The sequence below is a fragment of the Poecilia reticulata genome, chromosome 1 (assembly GCF_904066995.2).
Source record: "Poecilia reticulata chromosome 1, P_reticulata-male-v2, whole genome shotgun sequence".
NCBI classification, from domain to species: domain Eukaryota; kingdom Metazoa; phylum Chordata; class Actinopteri; order Cyprinodontiformes; family Poeciliidae; genus Poecilia; species Poecilia reticulata.
Window position 1 is genome coordinate 31,058,182 of NC_088830.1, and position 24,990 is coordinate 31,083,171.

Below are 24,990 nucleotides of genomic sequence, written 5' to 3' on the forward strand. Positions count from 1 at the left end.
CAACACAATGCACACCCCTCTCTGAGATGCTCCGTGGCTGCTTCCACGCAAACTGCCACTCTGTCAGCCTGTTGGAGCCGGACCTCGGACATCATGGAGGTTTTCATGTCTTTTTAAAGTCACTTCCCTCTGAAGCAGTTGTGATGCGAGTTTAGCCCTGAACACGCCATCTGTCCGTCCATCCATCAGCCGAACCATGGCTCCGTCCCTCCTCCGAGCCTGCCGCAGTCTGGCTCTGTGGACCTGGCTGCTGTCCTTCTGCTTCGTCCAGCTGCTCTGCCTGGACTTCACGGCCGCAGAGAAGGAGGAGTGGTACACGGCCTTCGTCAACATCACCTACCTGGACCCTGTTTCCTCGGAGGTCCGGACGGAGAAGACCGAGTGCGGCCGGTACGGAGAGCACTCGCCCAAGAGACAAGCCAGAGGTCGGGTTCTGATCCCCGGCCTCCCGCAGGACAGACAGGGCTGCGACCCGAACGTCCGCTTTCCCCCGGTCCCCCAGAACACGGCCTGGGTGGCGCTGGTGGCTGAGGGAAACTGCACATTCAGGGAGAAAATCCGCAACGCCGCAAACAGCAACGCGTCTGCGGTTGTTATATACAACAGTGCCAACGACACCATCACGATGCCCCACTCAGGTAAGAGGAAACCGGTCCGAATCGGACCAGAAACGCCGAGATTTTCAGTTTGCGGTGATGTCAGAGAAGACGGATCTTCCTACAGGTGTCCGGCTGGTTAAGCGAGGCCTCGGAGCGGCTCTCACTAATCACTGCGCGAAACTTAGAGGGTGATTAATAGATCCTGGAGCTGGGGCCTCTGAGGTCTCCTGAATCAGTGGCATCTGATATATTATGAATGAATGATCTGGCTGAAGAACCGAATCAATGACCTGGATCCCCAAGGACAAGTTTCCTCTGAGTTCAGATGCTGACTGGAGCTCAGGAGTCAGGTTTCAGATGGTAAATAATCTCATTTCCATTCCAAGAAAGAGAACCAGATTAAACTCGATTACAGAGTGAAAATAATCATGTTATAAAAAAAAGAGGTCTAAAATCCAGTCTGGTTCATAGTGAAAAAATAATCACCTCTTAAATGGGCAGTATTATGTACGTTCCAGTGACATTTCATAGCACAATTAATTAACTATATTACATCAAACGTAACTTAAAAGAAATTTGACTTGGCAATTTAAGGACTTGAAATTGCACCTCTGTCTCTTTAAGAAGCTTCTGCTCTTTCTGACATTTTGCCTTCAGCATGTCATCACAACATTTCTACATTAAGCTGTTTACTACGTTCTTATGGGTGTTGCACTGAGAAGTAGCTCATATAATGAGCTCAGCAGGTGCTCAGTTCCACCAGGTGTTTGCTAATTGCTGCTGCCGCTAGTCTGAAGGAGCAGAGTGGGGAGTTGTGGGTAGCGGTTTTATGTGAGGTGGAAGCTTGATCTGGAGACTGTAACACCAAACATTTTATACCCCAAGCAGCTTCCCTGGGAGATGAAAAGACTTCTCAAACATGCATGACAGACAGAATCATAGCAGGACTCCAGATATGTTTTTGATTCACATTATAACATGATAAGATCTAAAAGGTTGATTTTACATAATACTGACCCTTTAAAATTACTAACTGGTAGTGCTTTCCTCTGCGTCAACAAGTGCAACTCCAAAACCCGGAGTTGCTCTCTGTTGTTTTGGTGTTGCTGTCAGAGTCTGATTTGTTGACAGTGTGTTATCAGCCTGTTGCTACTTTTCATAAAGGTGTGGCCATCGTTAAGATTCGACAGAAACCTGGTGCTTTAAGAGTGTTTGAGCAAAAGATCAGTAGAGTTCTAACAGATGTTGGGAGGGAAAAGCGTCAATAGTTCAATAACAATTTAATACGCACAGTGAAAACAATCTTGGCGCTACCACAGAAACTAAAATCTATTATTTCCCTTCGAAAAGCCAAACGGCACCAAAGAAAACAAATGCCGCTCCCAGATTGGCTGCTTTGCAAATGTCACAATGTCAAGTAGCATTGTGCCAAAGTACACTGCTCAAAAAAATAAAGGGAACACTAAAACAACACAATATAACTCCAAGTAAATCAAACTTCTGTGAAATCAAACTGTCCACTTAGGAAGCAACACTGATTGACAACGGGGACCCTCGTCGGGTCAATCAGTGTTGCTTCCTAAGTGGACAGTTTGATTTCACAGAAGTTTGATTTACTTGGAGTTATATTGTGTTGTTTAAGTGTCCCTTTATTTTTTTAGCAGTATATTTCAGCTCCTTAATCTGCATTTTCTTTGAAAATTTTAGATATGCTCTGCAAGCAAATCTGCAAATAGTGAAACACAAACAGGCAGGTGTTCACTGTACAGCAATCTTTCTTATTTTTGGTAAGAACATGTTCAGCAACCAGCTGCTTTTCATAGCAATTGTTCATATGGAACCTTAATATTTCCATAATTAAACAAAGTTCAGTTGGGTTTGTGTACGACACTGTAAAAACATTAAATCAAACATTAACAATTTATGCCATACAGTATGAAACATTATTTTGAATGTGGCTAAGTATTTGTAAAAATACTACGAATATAAAAGGTGGCTGCTATAATTAACCACATTTACACATTTTCCCTTTGAGTTCATATTTCTGCCGAAAGAATCTGGAACCTTGTTCTCATTAGTTTTGTGTCTCTTTCAGATGGTTTCCTTATGATTTACTGTCAGTTTCTTTGAGGAGGACGATAAGATAAATCCCACATCATTAAGCAACTCTACAGTTATTTCAGTTGACATAAAGCTCAAAGTTGGTGCATAGATTATTGTATTTTACAGAGTTTGTCCTTTAAATTACTCTGTTGAGCTGCGGAGATGCATTAATTCCCACCATGGGAATTAATGCATGGCCATGGCCATGCATTAATGGCCATGGCCATGCATTAATTCATGGCCATGGCCAATAAAACCATAAATGTGCATGTGGAGATGTTTAAAGTTACAAAGATCAAACATTAATTTGCAAAACGGTAACTATTCAAACACTGTCAGGGAGTTTTAATGCCCAGACAGTCACAATGAGTTATTCTGTCTGTTTAGACCAAAACAACGGATGTTATGTTGAATCTGCTACTAAATGTGACATTTGACAAGATGTAGATGTCCACCAGATTACAGCAGTGGTGTAAAAACTTTTTACCAAAGAATTAGGACCATGTTAAGAAAAATGTAAAAATAAATGACAAAAATAAAGTCAAAACACAAGAATAAAGTAATAATTTTACAACTTTATTCTCATAATATTGACTTTTTTTCATGCTATGACTTTATTCTCATAATACTATGACTTCATTCTTATAATATTATGCCTTTATTCTTGTAATTTTATTGTTTTTATTTTCTTAGGTGGGCCTTAATACGCCGTCGTCCTTGTGGGTCACAAAAATTTACACTTAGGGCAATTCAAAGTAATTTACAGAATATCAACGGAGAGACAAAAAAAGCAACAAAAAGCTGAAAGCGTCTCAAAGTTTAATCGGAGCACAGTGACATCACACTCCCTCTGTTTAAAGTGTTGCATGAGAAGAAACAAATGTTAAAACTGAGATTTGAAATGCAATTTTATCTTTGAATTTATTCTTTGATCTCTCATCAGTTTGTTAGTCAGATTCTTTGACCAAAATCAAAAATGTTTTTCAGTCCTGATTTAAAGCAACCAAAAGGTTCTAACAGTTCAGGTTTTCAAGGATTTTGTTCCAGATGTGTGGAGCATCAAAAACTAAATGTAGCCTCAGCTGGTTTAGTTTTGCTCCTGGGAACATTGATTAGCAGGATCTCTGATGATGGTTGACAAGCATCTCTGAAATGGATTTTGACCCAAGACCAAAGTGCTTCATAGACCAATAACACATCTTTCAAACCTCTTTCATAAACAGAAAGAGGTTTCATGAAGTCCATTTTTCAGGGGAGGGTGAGGACTGTGGCAGCAGCATTCTGGCTAAGTAATTGATTTTTTTGTTTCTATTTTATAGAAACCAAGTAAAAAAAACAACTACAGTCTAATTTGCATAAAATAAGAGCATGCACCAATTTTTCTTCATGCTGTTTTCACATGTTTGCCGTTATTCTGGCAACATTTTTTAAGATAATAGCAGGCTGATTTAGTAACAGACTTTACATGATTGCAAGTCCGAAACAACACGCAGGTTTCTTGTCTGCTCTCTGGTCTTTTGCCCCATTGAGTTTGAGTGAGTGCTGATATTTAGCTGAGCATTTCTGGTGTGTCTTCTGTCTTATCTGCATTAATCTGACCCATAAGCTGATGCACTGATTCACAGGAGACTAAAACTGTGTCATAAACATGGATATCCTCCTGACTACCAGGAAAAAATATATTGTACAATCACCATTTTTTTTTAAATCCCACAGTCTTTGTAAGGTAATTAGAATACTGAAAATATTTTTTTGGAAAAAAAAGTTTTTATTTTTGAAATATGATGTGTCCATTACAGAGGACAATTTTTCAACTTTTAAATACTTAAATAAAATACAGTCAAAACAATTCATAGAATGTTTTAATATGCTGCTAAAAGACTTATTTAGAATATTCCAACAAAATTTTAAACCAAAATTTGCACAATAAAAAGTTTTATGCACTTACTTTGTCTCTTCCCATAAAATGTGCTAGTACTGATGAACGACATTTTTATGAATGAGAAAAAAGTATGTACAAAAGTCCCACCCCTTCACATGTGGTATCATTGAAAAGCCCTAAATGTACTCTGTAGATACCAAAAGGAATGAATTCAGTAGAATGCAGGGGGTGGGGGATATTCAAGTTTAGAAACGTCCTCTACAGAGGACAAAATGAACTACTGGTGGTCAGGAGGATAAGGTGAAAGAGGATTTAGTTATGTATAATATGTAATATCTATATGGCTAAACAAAGTCACCTGTCTTGTCCATGTTGACAGCTACAAGTTTCCAGTTCATGCCAGGGTCAACTCTTGGTGCTAGAGAGGTATCTCATATACTTGTTCTACCTCAGAAAAGCAACAGTAAAACTTCTCAACAAAGTCTGCTTTAGTGTTTAATAAAATAATTTGTGACATTAGTGATATTTTTACCAGAATACCACACGAGCAGCAACTGTGAACATTTTACAAGAGACTCGTTACATAAAGGGAATAATCAGTGTGACAGGCAAAAGGCACCCAAGTGCTGCAAATGTTGCTAATGTGTGGGATTCAAAGGCTGGAACGCTTCAGGAAACGTGCTTTCGCTCTGCAGGATCATTATCTGTTTGAACCCCAGTTTTGTTTGGTGATGAGGCGCCGTTTATGGGGAGTGACAAATGGATGAAACACCGCAGGGAGCCTCCCTGACTGTCTGATTCTCTGTCACACACAGGCAACAGAGGGAGAGTGATGTAACTGTGCTCCGATTGCTAAACAGTTCTTGGAATCATTATCCAAGTTACAGAAGAGGGAGCAGAGCTTCGGTAGTCACTCACGATGTTTTTCTCTTGTCATCTTCCTATCACACGTCCAGAATTGCTCCACAGATTTTTAAATCCAATCTCTCAGTTTGGGGAAGTCATTGAAGTTGTAGTTCAAGGTGTTTCATTAAATTAAAATTTTCATTTTGGAGCAATGTCCTACGGTCTACTGAGACTTCAATGACCATCATAACATTTGGAGGAAAAAAATGAAGGTTTGCAAGCCTGAGAACACCATCCGCACTTTGAAGTTCACAAAAACATGGCATCATGTTGAAAGAACATAATGTTGAAATATTAAATAAATTTCAGAATTTTAAGGTTTAAATAATACACTGTCTGACTTCTACCGTCAATGGGTCTGAATAGAATCAGTTGACTGAAAACACTTAGTTCATTTTATACCTGTACATCCTAACTGTATTTCGTAACATTTTTGTACATTTTTTTGATGCAAAGATGGAAAGAAGCTTTTTAGTGTTGTGATAGAAAATCCTAGTTGTGCATAAATCAACAGATGGTTGCTGGCAGGAAGCCTTTAAGAGAGGATTTGGTTGAGCTTCTTCATCTAAGCTCCCAGCAATCAGCCCAACGTTTCTCACAGTGCTTTGGCTGGGTCTGAAAACACAACATACATTTACATTCAGTTGGAACTCCTTCCAGGAGAAATCAACATTTTTGCTAAGGCTGTGAAGTCTTGTTGTGCTTCATGTGTTGCACAGATACAGGCGACATCGTGGCTATCATGATCCCTGAACCTAAAGGTCGGGAGATTGTGAATTTGCTGGAGCAGCGCTTTGTGGTGGTGATTCACATCAGTGTGGGAACGCGCAACCTGCAGAAATATGTGAGCAGAACGTCTGTGGTGTTTGTCTCCATCTCCTTCATCGTCCTCATGATCATCTCACTCGCCTGGCTCGTGTTCTACTACATCCAGAGGTTCCGCTACGCTAACGCACGAGACCGCAACCAGGTATGACCGACCGCAACCCTTCAGAGCATTTTGATATTATCTCAATTTTTGTAAGAGGTTCATTTATGCAAGTTAAATTTCTCACACAGAAATGGAAAATAATGTTGGACATCCATGTTTTAAGGTCTGCTATTCAAATCTGTGAAATGGGCAAACCACAGGGATCCACTTTAGGGCTGCTGCTCTTCTCCTTATTTATGAATGCACTTCTTTACAGATGACATGAAGATGTTCAGTCCCAAATACCAATTCCAGTTTCAGTTAAAAGAACTCTTACTTTTAAACAGTTAAAAGCTTGTATAGACAAAACATAATTGTAATACATTTAGCCTTCCTGTTATCTGCTGCATAACAGGCAAAACACAAGATGGAGATAAAAACCATTAAAATCTGTTAAAATCTGCTGCAAATCTTCTAAATTAAGCAAATCAGTGAGATGCTGGTTTTCTTCACGGCTTAATTTTTTTTGTTGGCTTTTCAAGCATATTTGCCGCAGAAAGACGCCTCTGACCATTTCTGTGTTGTTTTTGTGTGTTTTCTGCCTGCAGAGGCGTTTGGGAGATGCTGCTAAAAAGGCCATCAGTAAGCTTCAAGTGCGCACTTTAAAGAAAGGAGACAAGGTAAAGCAGATTCTGCACACTTTGTAATTAAAATAAAAAATAACAAAAAGCTCATGACTTAAAACATATAGGATGATTGTAATGGTTATTGATTGTGAAACTTTGCAAGGCAGACAAATAACCAGCAAGTCTAGATGTGAAGTTAAAATTTTTCCTTCAAACTGTTTTAGGTGAGGTTTACAGGATAAACTTCACCTTAAGTAGGAACAAGCTTTGAAATTGTTTATCCTGGTCTTTTTTTTAACTTAAGATATGACCAGATCATGGCATTTTAATATGAGTGTGCTGCTTACTGCTTTGAGATTTTTTTTCTTGAAAACACTGGAATTTAGCCTCTTGGTGTTTTGTTTGTGTTTAAGGAAACTGAACCAGACTTTGACAACTGTGCAGTTTGCATTGAATGCTACAAACCTAATGACGTTGTGAGGATATTACCCTGCAGGTGAGTTTTCTGTCCACCGAATGCCTTAACATCGATTTGATCACACACACAGCAGAGCCACCAGTCTTTAGACGGTCCACTGTTCACCATGTTTCTGATGTGTATGTTTCATCTCGTCTGGTCAGACATGTCTTCCATAAACACTGTGTAGATCCATGGCTGCAAGACCACAGAACGTGTCCGATGTGCAAAATAAACATCCTGAAAGCTCTGGGAATTCCTGTAAGCTACGTTTTTGGTTTACTTATTTACTGCATCATTAAACTGATGCTATTTCCTATTTAAAGGCTGGTAAGAAGCTAAACACATGTTTAATCTGTTCCAGTTCAGTGCTGACTGCACCAGTGAGACTCCCCCAGATTACGAGACAAGTGTTGGGGGTCCTCTGACCAACCCCATCAGCGCTGCGAGTGAAATCACAGTCAACGAGAGTTCAGTGGTGCTGGATCCTGCAGGAAGGGTGATGGATCTGCATCAACTCCATCATTACCAAGAAATGACGTCGCAGGCAGGACAGAGCCACATTATTGCAAGCTGTACGTCTACAGGTTACACCTGCTTCATCGCATTACCAACACGTCACTGTGGAAAAGTTTTAGCCTGAAATATGGACCTGAACTCATAACTGAAAACATAAGGGATGTAAAAATAAAAATAAAAATTTGCTGCCACCAAGTGGCTAAAAAGGTTAATTGCAAGCTGTGCAGAAGACTTGCTTCTTGATTATATAGTTTGAATATTATCATCAGAGGCATGAATTTTGTACTAAATAATTTTAATCAGGTTTGGATGGGAACGTTTGAGTTGACTTGGTATTTTCTATCATTCGCACAGCATCACTATTCTGTCCTCACACAGGCAGCACGCTATGCTAGACAGACTGTAAATGCATATTTATATTAGCTAGCAACACAGTTAGCTAAGCTACAGCTAACACAGAAGTATTAGGCAGATTAGACTAATTAAACTTAATTACTACTAATCAAAACAACTTTCTGACGCCATAAAATTTGTTAATTTACAGACAAAGATACTTAAAGACTTAAAAATGATGATAACATGCTGTGGGCGACCATGCTTGACTTTTTGGCCATAATATAGGACGCCATAAAATCTAACTCAAATCCCACCACAAGGGGGTAGTAAGTCAACAGAATACAGACAAGGACTTTTCTAAGTTATTGTAAAGTTTGTCTAGTCTTATTTCAAGTGTGCAGTAGAAATTAGACCACACATACTTTGTAAGACTTTGTGTTTTGCGATGTTGACTCACCTTTGTTTGACCCTCCAGGTGAGAACCAGCCCCCGATGAGCAGCGATTCAGACACGTCTGCTATCCTGAGTGTTGATGCCAGCGTGTCGGAAGCAGACTTTCCTTTGGAGCAGGAGGGCGATGACGTGAAGTCCAGGGACAATACATGTTGAGGAGACATTCTGCAGAAAAGATACACAAAAGCAACACAAGGGATTGAAAGATTATTCACGTCTGGTCGTGAAGAAGATCCAAAAACACTCGGTTCTGTTTCACTGACTATAAACAGATTTGTCATGTTGCTTGTTGTGCTTCATGGAGACCAGACCATGACGAACATCTCTCACATTGTCAAACCTCAGAGCGGTTTCACGTACTTCAAAGACAAACTGCGACGATGATGGTGGAGACTGGACACAACATGGCCTCCCTAATGCATGTGTGCAGCTTCAGTCAGCATGACATCGAGGATCACTGCCAAAAACGTACAGTGCACACTTAGCACTGTGCAAAAGTGTTGAGTCGTCCCTCATTATTTCCTTCCAGATCTATGTGATCTGGATCATCAGTTTTCCAGAGTTTCTGACGTCTCTTTCGTCTCTTTGCTTAAATTTTTTCTATTCCTTGATGACATGCCTTTCACATACTGTTCATGTGCTGTGGATGTGTTTTTAGGCCTGTTAATCATTCCTTTATTTGCCCCTTTCCCCTCATTTCTGAGCACATGAAATATTTAGTAAGACCTTTAGCAACTCTGGAGAAAAACTGATCTGAACCACATTTAAAGGTTGCAAGAACTGGAAAGAACGAAATCAGCAGTGACTGAAGACTTTTGCACAGTTCTGTAGCTCATATACCAGCAGTTTTCAGTTCAAAACAGCTGCTATTAATTCCCTCACCAAATTTGCTAGTTTTTGCTGAAAACTTGACAATTTTTTTAAAAGGTTCCAAACAAGAAGTTAGAAAATTCAAGCACACGTTCTTCTGATTTTATAAAAGTAAAGGTTTTTCTTTTTTTTTTAACTTTCTGTAAATGCCTGTTATGGAAATAAGCAAGCACAACTAGATCTCTGTGTCAGCCTTTAGATTTTTGAAGTGATATTCTGGTTGCCCTTCTGAAACTGCTGCTCATTATTCCATAACCAGAAGTTAATAATCCCACAGTGTCGTGACAGTTCAACATCACTGTTTAATTGCTGCCACGTTTTTGCGATGTTTACGTTTTTGAATGAAAGCACAGTTAGAGCTCAAAATGTCCCTGTCACACTTGTTTCCAGCACTTCAACAACAAAAAAAGTGAACTACAATAATCATCAAAATATCTTCAGAGTCATTGTAGACGGCGATGCTGTGGGCAGGAAGTTCTCTGGCAGCTGTCAGTCTTGCAACTAATCCGAAACGGCCTCTGACTGAAGACTGTTGCTGTATGACAGTCTTATGACTGACAAGATCCGCTAATAACTCAATATCTGGACAGCTGAGTTGATTCTCCACGGAAAAGTTCTGGATGACATCATCCGTTGTGAAGTACTGCTAATCCACCTCACTTGCTTTTACTCTTTAAATCTGAAATTTCTGGTTGTTAGAAAGGACTGGTACTAAATCTTTCACGGTAGTAAAAACTTTTTACATTTTACCTTTGAGGATGAAGCAACACAAAAGCACTCTGTTGCTTTTACCCACTAGACTCAAATTCCTCTCAGAAACTGAAAGAGACCAAAAACATATCTGAACGAGTGTATTTTAGGTTTTATTTGTTTCAGCAGATCAAAATTGTGTGACAATAGAATTATGCCAGATTCAATTTTATAATTATTTACTTTACAATATGAAAAACTACATTCAAGTTAGATTTTAGTTAGACATATTTTGTTTAGTTTAATGTTTTGGTTCTCCAAGCAGGCAGTTTTCCAGGTATCCTTCATGGAGTTTGATCAGTTCTTGTTTCTAGCGACTCAGACTTTTCTCTTTGTTTCTGCAGAGTCCTGCAGGCTCTGTTGTAACAGCTGTTTGGGTCGATTGGTTCATGTTATTGCACATTCCCGTTTCAGAAACCTTTGCCTCCATTGAAAAAGCCTTTGTTGTTTGCTTTTGGCTTTTTATCAGCTGACGATTCGGGAATCGAAACGTTCTGCTTGGAAAACTTTTCCAACTTACTGCCTAAGAAACTGGAGATCGTTCTTTTATTGGTACACCAGCACATGTTCATGTAGCAGAGAGTTTCAGGATCAAAAGAGATCATAAATGTCTGAGTGTCAGCTAAACTAAATCTTTTTGTTTCAAAAACCAGCCAAATATGCCAAGTTTCTCACTAAAATCATTTTCCTTATCCTTTAAGAGAACAATGTACCAGCTATCCTTGTGATTGAATCAATGCTTATGTGTTGTTGTTTTTTAAAGAAACACTTTCATGAGCTAAGTTTGGGTGAAAATAATTTATTTTATTAGATTTTCTCAAATTGCAAACATGGAACAAATGCCCAGAAGAGTGATGGTGCGTCATCTGTAAGAGGAAGAACTTTACGTATCAGTTTGATTGGTATAAACCGTTTAACCTGTTGCTACCACCCTCCACATTTATTCCCATTCTTGGTAAAGATAGAAAATCTTTCACTGAAGTAGCATAATTTCAGGAAAAAATGTGGTTTGTGCAGTTCCAGTTAAATTAATCTTTTCCATTACTGCCTAGGCTGTGAGTGTAGACAAGCCTCTGCAGGCCATTTCCAGACGGACTTACGTCATTTAAACGGAATGTTCTCATCAATTTTTAACATTGGTTAAGAGAAATGGGTCTCTGTGTAACACATTTATTTCCCATGGGAAAAAAACATAAACAAAAACATTATTCAGTTGTGTGTATTTCAGAGGAAATGTTCAGGGTAAAAGTAATTTGTGACATTGTTACAACAACCAATAATGAATGAGAATTTTTTTTTCCTCACTAAATAAATTATATTAAATTAAGGGTTGGAAACTTCTGAAAGTGGAGTAAAGTTACTGCAAGTAGATGTTAATTTAGCTTAAACCTTTCTTCTACTGAGGGAGGGTAAAGTGTGACTAATGCTGAGTAGTGATAATAAAAACTCAAAATACAAAGGTCAAACTCTATAGAAACGTTTCAGGTCAGGGGTCAGCACCCTTTAAAATTCAACAAGTCATTTCTGCACTTTTTCCTCCTTCATACAATTTATTCTGAGCTGCGAAACTTTCAAAAATGATAAGCCAGTTTCTGTAATTGTTTTGAGTTTTTGAATGAAAGTAAGATTCTTTTTTCTATTTCATATTTTTATAGAAGTTTTAAAAAAGGATTTTGTAAGCATAGGGATAATAAAATCTTATTATTACTGCAGTTTGGTTCTTAAAGGGGCGGTATTATGTGAAATCAACTTTTAAATCATTATGTTATTTCCTCATCAAAAACAAACCTGGAGTGCTGACCTTGATTTTTTCATGCATGTTTGAGAAATCTTATAATCTCCATGGCAACAATTTGGTCAGTGGACTTAGCTCTTCCTCCTAGAGGCAAACTTCCAAGCTTTAACCTCGCAGAGCAGCCCTCCCCCACTCAGCTCCTTCAGACTAGCCAGCAGCTATTAGCAACACCTGAGCATTTGCTGAGCCAATTTTACAAGCTATTTCTCAGAGCAACGCTGGTAATTATGTTGCAAAAGAGTTAATAGAGGAGCCATGTTGTGATGACTTTCTGAAGGCAGAGAAAAGGAGTTTTTAAAGAGACAGGGATCCAATTTCAAGGCGCTAAACTACAAAGTCAAATTTCCTTTAAGTCATATTAAATATGTATAGCATTTTCATAACAACTAAAGGTAACATAGTTACTTAATTGTGCAAAAAAATGGCACTATGTCCAGGAAAATTCATAATACTGCCCCTTTAAATTACATAAAAACAGAGTAACTGCTGAAACACTGCTTAGTTAAATCTGCCCAAACTTAAATTAACCTTTAGTCCCTAAAGAGCTAAAGGTTGCAGTCCCCTGTTTGCAAAACAGATTGTGTCATAGAGCCATCAAGTGTTTTTACACATATTTATTTATTTCAAATATGTAAATGTGGGGGTGCTAACAGTAGCAACTCGTTCATTGCAGTAAAAGATTCTAAGAGGCTCATTTAAGTCCAGTAAATTCAGATTTGCTGAGCAGAAAATGGCGTCCATTACTGTTTACAGGGTTTTGACTGACTGTCAGGTGTCCTGGGAACTGCCTGATGACAATTAAACTGTTTGTCTCCAGATTTGTGTGATTAACTGATAGCATAAAGGAATGTATAGATATTAATAAAAACCCTCCAAACAAAACTCTCCTAAAACTAGAAGCTATTTATGTTTTGTAATTTCAAGGAAATTTTAGAAAATTATTTAAACATTTTGCTTAATTTTTAGATCTGTAAACTTCAGCCTTAAATCATTTTTATTTGATCATAGGCAGCCATTCTTGGTTTTATTTTTATTTGTTTTTATTTTATGTGGTTTGTATGGCACACTGCCCAGGGCAGCACATAACTGGGAACACCTAAGCACTTGACTATTTTTTTGTTTGTTTTGTTTTCTACAGTTTTGCCCCAAACAGGTTTCATTTTACTTCCTCACATGTCCCTTCAATACGAGGTAGTCATTGTAGGAAAATACATCTACAGGATTTGCAGCCTCTTGTGTATTTTCCATTGTCTTTTTAATGAATTGTGGCTGTATTTGATCGTCTATGGCTCATAAATGGAATTTATGAAACATTTATTCTGTTTGTTAAATTACAAATGGAACAAAGGACATTTTAACCTTAAACTGTTGTTGGGATGGAGAACAAGGGGGTCCGCCCAGGGCAACATTAAGGGATCAGCCGCCACTGTCCGTATGGATGTATGTACACTCAGTCGTGTTGCACTTTAACCATTCTGATGGTGGGAAAAACTTAACTTAAACTATAAAAGCACATGTGGTAGCTACAAGGGGTATATTACTCAATGTGAGTGATTTGATGCACATGAAAATATTCTGAGATTTTCTCTGTTTTGTGTGGTGCAGGATATAAGACCAAACATAAGTAACTCAGTTTTGCAGTGTAACGACATGGTGTTGGTTTCTTGTGCCCCACTCGATGCATGTGTTTGAATGCATTTTGAAATAAATCCTAATCTGTTTTATTTTGATTTTTGTCTGTTTTCCTTTTTGAAAAGTTTCCCAGTTTTGTTCAATTAGCAGTCCAACATGACTAAATAGATAAACCACTATTTTGGAACATATTCTGATGCGAGCACATGTGACCCATCAGACAAGATGTTCTCAGCTTGCCTGATAATAATACTGACAATCTTTTCTCATTGATCTAATTTGGCAGAATACAGATAAAAAATGTCTTTGATTTGATTGATAAAGTAATATTTAAGCACACAACTGTTATTTTGAAGGTTCTGTTTATATGAGGGCCATATAAAACGTTATAGCGGGTCAGATTTGGCCCCCGAGCCTTGAGTTTGATACATGATGTAGGCCATCACCAAGAGTGACAGATAAATCATGTAAACTTGTTAATAATCCCATGTTTTGGTTGGTTGTGGTACTGAGCCAAGCCATACTCATTAGTGCTTTCATCCTAAACAGGGTGCTAAACAATATAGTAAAGTTCAGTGAGCTGATTAGTTCAAGTTAGGGCGAGATGCACTTTCAAAATCAATGACCTGTCAGAGAATCTTTTGATCTATTCACTGGAATATAAAAGGTCATTTCCAGGGAATTGACGCTAAAATCCAGCAGAGCAAATTCCCTTTGAGAGAGAGGGGGGATTTTTAACAGTTTTGCTTTCTTTCTACAGCAAAATGAATCTGTTAAAGCTTTCAGGAAAAATATGGTATCAGTTCTAGATCAGTTCCAATAAATGCTCTTCGTTTCTTTGGAAATGAAAATAAGTAAATAAAGCACGGAGGTGTAAGTGTCATGGTTTAGGGATCAGGCCATCTAAAATCCACCATATTTATACCGTTTATCAGAAGGGATCTAAGGAAGAATAGAATCGCACTTATAATATGGGAAAATTGATAGTAATAAGTGCAATTATCTGCCAGTGGAACTAGTAGTTTTTCAATCAAATTTTAGTCGTATAGCACATTTCAGCAGCAAGGCATTTCAAGGTGCTTTACATAATTAAAAAAAAAAAAAACAGCATGTGACATTGAAGAGAAAGAGATTCTGGACAAAAAAAAAGGATAAAAACATACTTTTGATATGGAATTTAAGCGCCTGTCGTCGCCGGACTCCGCCGTCCGTTTAACACGGGTATCATCCAGGCCCCGTCGCCTAACAGGACAAGGTCTCCACCCTTGCAGCACCAGGTTCCGTCCACCTATTATGCGAATTTTTGCTAATTTTTTCATCAATTTTGTCATTTTTTCATCAATAGTAAGGCATTATTGACTTAAAACAAGCTCCTAATTTGTGGAAAAGTTACTTGTGAGTTAATTTTGTTTTATTTCACGTGCACTAAAATATTTGCACTAGAAACTGGACCAAAAATACTTGGTAAGATTTTGTGTTTTTGCATCCTCAGATGTTCCTGTAGGGGGCGCTGGAGAGAATCCAGGTTTATCTTTTTCTAGACTCATTTTAAATGTGGTATTTATTTCCCTTCTGAATAAATAAACTCAAATTAAAAGTTAAATCTTCCAGAATTTGACCAGATTATACTCCCAAAATAAAAATTCAATTTAGTTTCAGAATTGAAACACATTTTTGTTTAAATGTGTTTAAGTGTGGAGGGAACTGTATGTAGCAGCTTCATCTTCTGTTTTCTTTTCACCAAAAGGTAAAAACAATAACTGCAGGTTTGAATCAGCAATTCTTTTAAACTCTGTGGATACCTGAACCAAACAGCAAAACAAACAGGAATGGATTTCCTTCCCGTCTTTTAAAAGGAGAAGTGATCCAGTGTTTGCAAAGAATGGGGATGTGAGTTAGGAACCAAGAAGTGGAACAAATAGTCCTGGATGATCCATTCTCATCTGACGGCTAACAGTGAATGGTGTCATCCTTTTCTTTATGGGTATAAAATGCTTATTTTGATGTTACAGTGAATAAAATGAAGGGGAAACCCCCTGATATTCACTGAAAGATTTCCTTCCATACTCTGCCCTCAAAGCAATTCATTTCGAAAAATTTAAATGTGGCCAAGTTGTTGTTGGTTTCAAAAGGTCAGGAACTGATATTATTGTTATTCCCACCAGCCTGCAGTTCAGACCTCTCTTCTATAAACACACAGCGGGGGGAAGCCAAAGCAGAGGTACAGTACGGTGAATTACTCATTTCTTCCTCTGCCTCAGCAGAACCATCATCTGTAACCCTGTTAGCCCTGAGAGTCTGCGGCGTGGAGACCCGGAGTGGTTCATTGAAGGGAAAGTTCGTAAACAACCACCTGAAGTCAGAGCTGAGTCAACCGACGAGTGAGCAGCTGCTCCCCCATCTTTCTGTATCCTGTTTTTGAGGCCACACAGAACAGGAAGCAAAGCAAAGCTGCTCTCAGGATGTGTGCATGTTGGGCGCTCAGCGGTCTTCACTCCCAAGCTCTGACTTTATTCGCCTGCTCAAGCTGAACTTTTAAAGAGGCATATGTGATTCTGGGGCACACGGTGGTTGGTGGTTAGCAGTGTCACCTCAAAGCGACGTCTCTGGTGAAAATCTCTGCAGAGTCTTCTCCTCAAACCTGAACTCTGAGCTCCAGGTCATCCAGAATTTAGATTTAGCTACCTTGCAAAAGGAGCTTTTTTCACATTTCTTCATTTTTTTCAACCACAAACTTCAGGATTTGATATTAAAGTGGAAGTGCTGTTTTGGATATTCAGCCTCCCTCACTCACAAAACCAAATTATATGCATCTGCACTCTGATGAAAAAAAATACATTTTCTCTCATTCATTTCTAGTGCAAGTGTCTTAATACACTTCAAATAAGACAAAATTAACTTACAACACATAAGAGCTTTTCAGCAACACATAGGAGCTTGGTTAAGTCAATAATTCCTTACTATTGGTAAAAAAGTGATAGTTCTACTGGCAGATTTGTTCACTTAAAACACGCTAAAATGTCTTTTTTGACAAAAATTTGGGATAAGAAGTAGCACTTTGTTAAAACAATAAAAAAATAATTAATTAATTAATTAAGGATGTCTTGGTCAAAGAATTATTTGTCAGATTTGTCTCATTTCAAATGCATTAAGATATTTGCAGTAGAAATGACACAATAAATACTTGTTTTTGCAGTGTGGCACCAATCAATGCACATAAATATATTTTTGTTGAGCAATTAGTTATGCGTAATCTAATCAAACCCTAAATTCGTCAATTGACGCTTTCACAAAGTGTGTGTTTTCACCAACAAAGCCACCTCATAAACACAATGACGCAAATTTCTCACAAAAGGCTCAACATAAATCTACACACACGGCTTTTAGTTAACACAAGAAGTTTTCTTGTGACTGGCAAAATGAGCGTGTAAGTCCGGAAAATGCATTTTCTCGTGCATGTAACCACGGTTACAGAGGTAGTTAGTCTTTCTGCTTGGCCTGCAGGGAGTTGATGAATACGTTACTTGGAACAGTAAAATGCGCATTGACGCTCAAAAACATCATGAGAGTCGGCTATCAGTGTGACCTCCGGTTGTTTTTGCATCGCTAAAAGAACAAAAAAATGTATTTTGTTCCTTCTTATGTACGAGTTAAAGGAACACACCAAACTGCTTAAGTTTTAAGGGCTCACGCTCCTCTGCCTCCTGCGCGTTGACGACAAGCGAACACTGTATGGAAAGTCGTTTGAGCATTTATTCGCCTTAAAGAAGGCTGTTCCTCTATCTCTTTGGATATTTGGAGAGCAGTACAAGTTGGACTCAAAACCACAAAATCATCTGAATATATATAAGGTTGTTAATTAGTGTTTTATATATCAATTAAAACTGATAACAGTCAATTCTTCTATCAAATGCCACTGTTCAAAACTAAACCAATAATCAAGTGAAGAGATTTACTCTGCCAAGCAGGATTCTGCTGAATGGTGCAATGGATCACTAATAATCCAAGAAACCCACTTTTCCACTTTTGTCCTCATGGGTCATGAAACATTTTAAACAGAGTGCTAAAAGACGAGCTGATTTTTTTTTTTTTTGTCACCAATGTGTTTCCATAGCTCAGAGTAACGTCAGCTTGCCGAAGCCTTACCATGTTGTTTGGCAAGCATATTGTACAGCTCCAATTTATTTAAACTTTAAATTCATGTTGACTCATGAACAGACAGTATGACTGAAATAAAAAAAACAGCTTTTCGAAATATTTAGTTTTTGGTGATTTCTTTTTAAAGGATCAGAGAGAGAAAAAAAACCTAATTAAAATCGGAAATTGAATTTGGTATGAAAGTAATCAGATTTTATTTTGCTCAAACAACATTTCGTCACCTTCCTAAGTATAATTGCCTGGATCAATTTTTGAAAAAAGATAATGTAGGCAAAAAAAGAAAAAAAAAATTGGCAAATTATGATAGGCCATTATTGTTAGGAATGTGGCGATTTTTAATTTGGGAGGTATTTTCTGTGTAACACACACTTAGTGTCACCCTTTTCCAAAGATACCGCATGTTCCTCTCTGTTCTGACGGTTTTCGTTTTGTTTACAGTTCCTAAATTATCAGTGGATTTCTCGACACCAATGTAGGAAAACCTTCATGCATCGAATAAATGCTCAAACGGCTTTCCATACTGAGGAGCTTAATGTGCAGCAGCAACGGCGGCGCTTCAGCCGAACAGGAGGAGGAGCGCAGAGCCGCAGCGCTATTTATCGCATTCTCGGGGTTAAAATCGCGGCTATTCGTCGGCATACGGACGGACACGACAGCTGGAAGACATTTCCGCTTACTCCTGCGTACAGATCGACCGCTAGTTAATTTAACAACGCCTGTAAACAAGCGCTGCCGGCGGACTGATTCGCACCTGCCGCGGAGGCATGGACAACAAAGACTGAAGCCAGCGCTGCTTCCCGGGCTGCGGAGAACCGAGCCAGGCTGCGGAGAACCGAGCCACGCTGCCTCCGGCCCCTTAAAGAAATACAGTTTTCCTTAAAACTCGGTAGCAGAATCTGCGGGTTAACAGCACTTGTTTATAGGCCGAGCCGAGCCCGAACTGCTCGTTTTCAATGCGTGTTTTTCCCTCTATCATTAAATCTTAAACGGTTATAAATGATAGATATTAGCCCAGGTGAATAACGAGGCCTCCATAGTTGATTTTTTTTTTACTTAATGAGCATTACTTACTAGGATCAGTTTGACCGGATAGTGAATTCAATGGTTCTGTTCTAAAATAAAATACAAATAAATAGAAATATGTGGGTCATTCCCGAAGATGTGTTGCTGGCGGGAGCGCTCTGGATCACCGAGAGGGCGAATCCGTACTTCATCCTCCAGAGACGGAAAGGCCACGGGGATGGAGGCGGCGGACTGGCCGGTGAGTCCCAGCCTCGAGCTGCTATGACTCTGCAACATCACCGTGATAAATATGATAATTTGCCATTAATTAAAGATGTCGGGTGGCCAGGTGATGGCCACGTGATCAATCAGCTGTGAAGCGACCCCTCAGCTTCAGTAACTCAATCATGCTGCTTATTGATTTGGAAATTAACCAACTCAAGGCGTAAGAAAGGCTGAATCTTATCTTGGCCTGCACAGAAAATAACGTGTTTTTGTCTTATCAGGGGACTTTGTCAGGATATCGCCTGCAGAAGGAATTAGATTCCTACCCAAACAATGACGCTTTCTGCTGTGCTGCTGCTAACAGATACGGAGGCTGAATAACAGGGGGTCTGTTTGCCAAACAGCCTGAGAGTCAGTCTGCTTGCTTGTTCGTGCTGAATCATCCTTCTTCTTGTCTTCCTCCTCATCCTCATTGGCATACTCCATCTAAAATGGGTCAAACAGCAGCAGAAGGATGAGGAGGTTATTGAAATAACTGGCCAAAGTTCTCATAAATTGAGATCTTGATATTCTCCGAGTTGAAACAGAAAATTTTCTGGCCTGGAATCAGCTGATTGTGGTGATTTTGGGGGCTTTAAAAGTCGGACTGCAGTTTTTGGAGTATTGGTGCACAGAGGAAGACCTTTGCATGAGAAAATTCAGGAGTATAGTTTGAAACATTTGACTAAATCACCTGATTAGAAGAGTTTTATTATCGTTTTCAGACTAGTCTTCCTCTGCCAGCAATAACTGGGTGTTTTTGCACCGCTGGGGACCAAAGTTTGAAGCAACGTTGGTTACATTTTCAGCTGCTGCGGGTCATTTTCATACTGCATTGTGTCAAACAAACCAAACCCTTTGAGCAACCAGTTCCCATCCTCGCCTGTGGTGGCGCTGCACCAAGACCTACTGAAGGAAATGACATAACCTCTGAAGAAGACACTTCCTTCTTCACAAAATGTAAACCGGAACAGAGTGGCGTCAGATTTTAGCGGTTGTAGGATTTATCTCTCCCGCTAGCTCTACAATATCGCGTTTGTTTTTGTTGTATTTACCCAGAATTCCCTCTGCTTTAGTCCACTTCCTTCTTTTGGAGCGCTCTCCGGTCCTCTTGGCATTCACATCATGCATTCACATCGTGCCTAAATTCAAACTAATTTGATTAATTAAGTCCTAAATAGGGCTTAAACATCCTAATGGATGCTTTCATACCAGCCCTGATTAGTGTTGGAGAAAAGTCGTGATTTTAGTGATACCTTTTCAGACAGCTACATGCAGACCACAGAGGGCTGCTGTCTCTTTGCTGTCAGATTAATTGCAAACCCTCAAACAGATGCAGCTTAGTGACCAGCAACAGCTATCAAGTCCAAACTATTTGGACACAGTTCTTTTATACTAAAAAAGTAAAATACCGATCGCAGCTTAAAGAATTTACCTAAAACATGTTGGTGTGGATTATAGCTGGTTAGCAATATTTCACACCAGTTACCTTCTGATTAACCTGATAAATGACATTTAAATCCTATTTTGGGTTAAAAATCTCTAGAAATAGACACCGATGATGATGAATGTATTTTGTTTTCACTGAGGATATCAGGTGCCGAATGAACTGTACAAGTTTCACTTCTTGGCCTTAACGCCAGATTCTTACCGATGTGCGTCGTGACTGGTTGTCACGTGACCACAGTCTATAAATGGATGACGAAAAAATTTTTAAACATTTGAAGCAAATGTGTCAAGTGGAGGCTTTAAGACTCTACTTATCGAGATTCCTGTTGATGCTACCTTTGCTAGTGTTTTCTTCCACAACAGAAATGGCTTCCTCGATCGTCGCTGCTATTTGTGCGTCAAGTTTACGGGCGTACCAGAAACGGGCAACAAAGGTTCCGGCTCAGGGACTTTTGTATGTTTAAAAAGGAATTGTGGTAAATACATTAAAATCTGTTATTAATTAATCAAAATTAACATGTTATAGTCCTAAAAAACATTTAGGGTCCTCTGAAACACTGTTTCTGTGTGGAAAAGTTACCATTTAAAAATAAAAACAGCCCCCATAGCAGGACTTTGTTTCAGATCTTTATTCACAATGATGCAGGTCATCGTATTTGTCAAAAAAAAATCAAAGATTCTGCTGCAGTTTGAGTAAAGTTACTGTTAAGTAAAGTCATTACAGGCTTCACTCTCTGCTTTCCACACTATGGAATAGATTTCAGTTTGTATCCTAAGCCTCAATCAGCAGATCGTTTTTATTCAGTCATTCCAAAGGTTAAATAACAACGACATTATTGCCACATAACACCCTTTAACACGGTTACATTAAACAAAACTTTATAGAAAAATTAGAAACAAGATGCGGAGAAGTTCATGGGTGGAAATATTTTTTGGTATTAATAGATTTTGTCAAAGCCTCTGAATCTGAGAAGCTGTTAAATAAAGTGTTGCTTATTTTCCTGCTGTAGGAGAGTAAATTTCCCTTGCTTTATTTAGACATCTGAAGAAACCGCACACATTTCAGCTGCAGTTTGTTTTTTTTATTCAAAGTGTCAAAGCTCTTTATACTTGTTCAGACAATTAATTTTACTTTTTGTAGTCTTCTCATTCCTTTGCTAATTGTGCTAATTAGTCACCTGATTCCCAGCTGATTGTTTGATTTGTATACTGAATTACAGTTTTAGAGTCAATTGTTATCCAGAATGGAAAACCAGCGTAGCACCAGTATCATTTTAAAGCTGCATTAATAAAACTAGATAACTTTATCTACTGAACTCTCTTCAAAAGCACCAACCCAGTCTCTGCTTTGGCAATATTAAATGTGCCAAGTTGTGTCGGGGGATGATGTCATGGTTATGTAAAAGCTGTGCTTGCTGACTTGCTATGTGTGCCAGTTGCTACTGAGCAGCACCCGGCAACACTGGCACGGCCCTCCGGCTTTTCCTCCAGGATGCTGAGCAGCCACCATCAGCACCAGAGCAGAGCATGTAAACCAGAAGCTCAGCGCAGGCGTAAAACGCAACAGGATGTAGTCTGAATGGGCAGTTTGTGCAGAACACAGTGAAACTGATAAAGTGTGAAGAAGGTTGCATGATGCAGCATTATGACACTGTGGCCTCTGAGAAATAGAAAAATGGTAATCGTCTCTGGAAGCTTTCCAGACTGACATTTAGAACGGGGCGGCACTGAATGTGCACGGTTCCACGTTTAATCCCTTCCCCAGAAGATTCCACCTGAGGTTTATGCCAAGATGAGGCCATGAGAAGGCAGTCAGAGCAGTGAGTGAAGGTCAACAGACAGAAGATCTATTATAGAGACACCAAATTGAAGCTTTGTGTGAAGTTACAAAAATAAATTTGAGTAATAGAAACAAGCTAATTTAGAAAAAACATAAGTTTTTTTTTTTAGATAGTTTTTGCACTAAAATGTGGTGGTTTGTCTTTTGACCGTATATAGAAACACTTTTTTTTTCACATTACACAAGTCAACAGCTGGATGTTACTACTGGGGAAAACAACAAAGAAGACAGGAAGTGGTAGGAAGACGATGGTTTGTTTTTTGAACATCTCAGCTAGCTCGACCAAAAGTCTCACAGCATCACAGCTCATAAAAAGTTCTCATCTGAACGTGTTGAATCCACAGCTGTTCTGTAAAATAGCGTGTTGGGTCACAGTCATGGAGATTATGGCTATATATATTCTGTAGCTGTTCACATTTATCTCTGCCATGATTTTATCTTATCGAGTGAACAAGCTTATTTATGTGTGATTTTAATTTCTTATCTAATGAAAACGCCTCAGTTGTTTGAAAAATTGTTGTTTCATCATCAGCAGAATATCAACAAAGATTTTCACACATTTGTAATGGAAAGGCAGCGAGTGATCATATCTGCATGTGGGCTGTCAAAGAGTCCTGATTGGTACGTTATTGTTGTATCTCATAGTGTCATGTTAACAAAAAAAAGCTGCAGGAGGGGGATTTTTTTTTTTTTTTGCAAAATGGGAAAATACACAACAAAACCCCATTTGGTCTCACTGTAAATGCTTTAAGTCACAGGCTGTCGAGTCATTTGTTGCATAATTGAACACGAGGGTGCTCACGGCATAAAATTGCACACTATTCTTTTTTTTGCACCACATTTTATAATACAGATTATTTTTGTTTGCAGAGGATCATGCTTCTCCTTCTGCAGGCCTCATCTTGCAGTGAAACACTTGTTGTAAGTGAATGTTGACGGCTGGAGACGATGGGAACGTATATCTGCCCCACTGAAGGTAGCTCAAGGTAGCCTAATTTGGTCGGTTTCTGTATCAGTTTCAGGTCAGGGGGTTTATTGTTGACATTTGTGGTTACCCACCACAGATTCTCTGTTTTCTTTTCAAGTTGTGGGGGAGGACCGAAAATGTGAATTGAAACAAGTAACTGAGGTAACTGTTTACATGGTGTGAGCCTGGTTTCCTGCTCCTCCACCACATGGAAAAACAAGCTCAGAATGTGATTCGTTTCGCTCGAGCAGCAGGAACATCTGATTGTCTCTGTAGAAATCAGGGTGTCATATGATTTTTTTTTTTTTTTTTTTTTTGGTTTGTTTTTTTTTAGAGTGTATTTTTGAGCAGCAGGAGTTTTCCAGTCAGAACGGATAACTGGACTATTAGAGCTGCTTTGTTGTTTTTGTCTGGTTTTTAGGTTGTGGTGAGGGGGAGCATGTTGTGTTTTTGTGAGTAAATCCTGCTGGCTTCATGTTTGGCATCAAACACAGAAGAGGAGAACACAGATTCCTCAAGTGCCGGACTAAAATAAGACGGGTTTAGCTAAAAGTTTCTTCTGAAAAAACCCAGAGACCGTATTTGTTTCCACTGCAGTCTGGCACAGTTCTTCTCATTTGGTTTTCCTGAAGTAAACCTCAGCTCACACCTCCATCAAGCCGGTTGTTTCATGCAGGGCAACTAGAGTCCCGATCTGCAGGTTTTCACAAAGTTTCACCACAAGATTTCTGAAGGAAGCGGCATCTTGTCACACGTTGGTTTACACCAACACCTTCAAGCCTTTTTTGTTTTTTCAGGTCGGCATGCGAGCGTCAGCAGTGACTTGGCGTTAACTTGCTGTTTTTCTGTAGTCAAACATGTCATGAATGCAAAAGCAGCTTCCTCTTTAGCAGAATGTTGAGTGTCAGCTTTGTTTTACATAACTAAATAGGTGCTGAATGCTGAAAGTAAGATGAGAAGGAAGATTAAGGAGAAATCTGAGCTTTCTTCCTGCACACCAACTGCTCCCTTCATTAATGAAGCTGCTTTTGTTTCCCTCCTTTGTCTCCTCCATCCTCCCCCACCTACTCGTTTTTTTACATGAGTCATACAATTTGTCACAAAGGAGCTTTAAAACAAAAATAACCTGGAAAGGATCTTGCCTTGCAAACCTACTTGGTTCTGATGTTTGAATTTTAAAGGAGACTGTGGGTGGTTGGCACCACTAACTAAAAGATAGTTGATGCGAAAGTACGACACAAACACACCACTTAGTAGAAGCTAATGCTAAATGCTCACTTCAGTTCAAGTTATATCTGCCTGTGAAAGCACCAATTTCATTTTGACATAATTTATATGTTCTGTAATGCCCCAAGGTTTTGTATTTATGATTACAGGGGAAAAAGTTGGAGAATGAGAGGAGAAGGAATGGAATTGCTGCACAAAGTCTTTGTTTCAAAATAAACGTTTTAACTATTTGAAGATTCTAGAAA

At 39.0% G+C, this 24,990-nt stretch overlaps 2 protein-coding genes and 1 long non-coding RNA gene across 3 annotated transcripts in view; 2 read left to right on the forward strand and 1 right to left on the reverse strand.

Annotated features, from left to right (window-relative positions):
• Window positions 1–13,936, forward strand: rnf150a (ring finger protein 150a). Its single transcript, XM_008419899.3, has 7 exons — window positions 1–638; window positions 6,210–6,460; window positions 7,009–7,080; window positions 7,440–7,522; window positions 7,648–7,744; window positions 7,848–8,058; window positions 8,814–13,936. Exons 1-7 carry the CDS (start codon window positions 197–199, stop codon window positions 8,945–8,947), a joined length of 1,290 nt encoding a protein of 429 aa, XP_008418121.1. The 5' UTR covers window positions 1–196; the 3' UTR covers window positions 8,948–13,936.
• Window positions 8,855–21,132, reverse strand: LOC145553001 (uncharacterized). The gene is made up of 3 exons (XR_014089173.1): window positions 20,914–21,132; window positions 19,550–19,709; window positions 8,855–8,956 (listed from the first exon to the last, which is right to left on the reverse strand). It is a non-coding gene; the product is annotated as an uncharacterized LOC145553001 (long non-coding RNA).
• tbc1d9 (TBC1 domain family, member 9 (with GRAM domain)) overlaps window positions 18,517–24,990 on the forward strand; it is a 24,263-nt gene continuing 17,789 nt past the window's right edge. Inside the window, exon 1 of the mRNA XM_008419912.3 lies at window positions 18,517–19,257. Within this exon, the coding sequence (XP_008418134.2) occupies window positions 19,137–19,257 (121 nt within the window). The 5' untranslated portion in view covers window positions 18,517–19,136. The remainder of the gene's footprint in view (window positions 19,258–24,990) is intronic.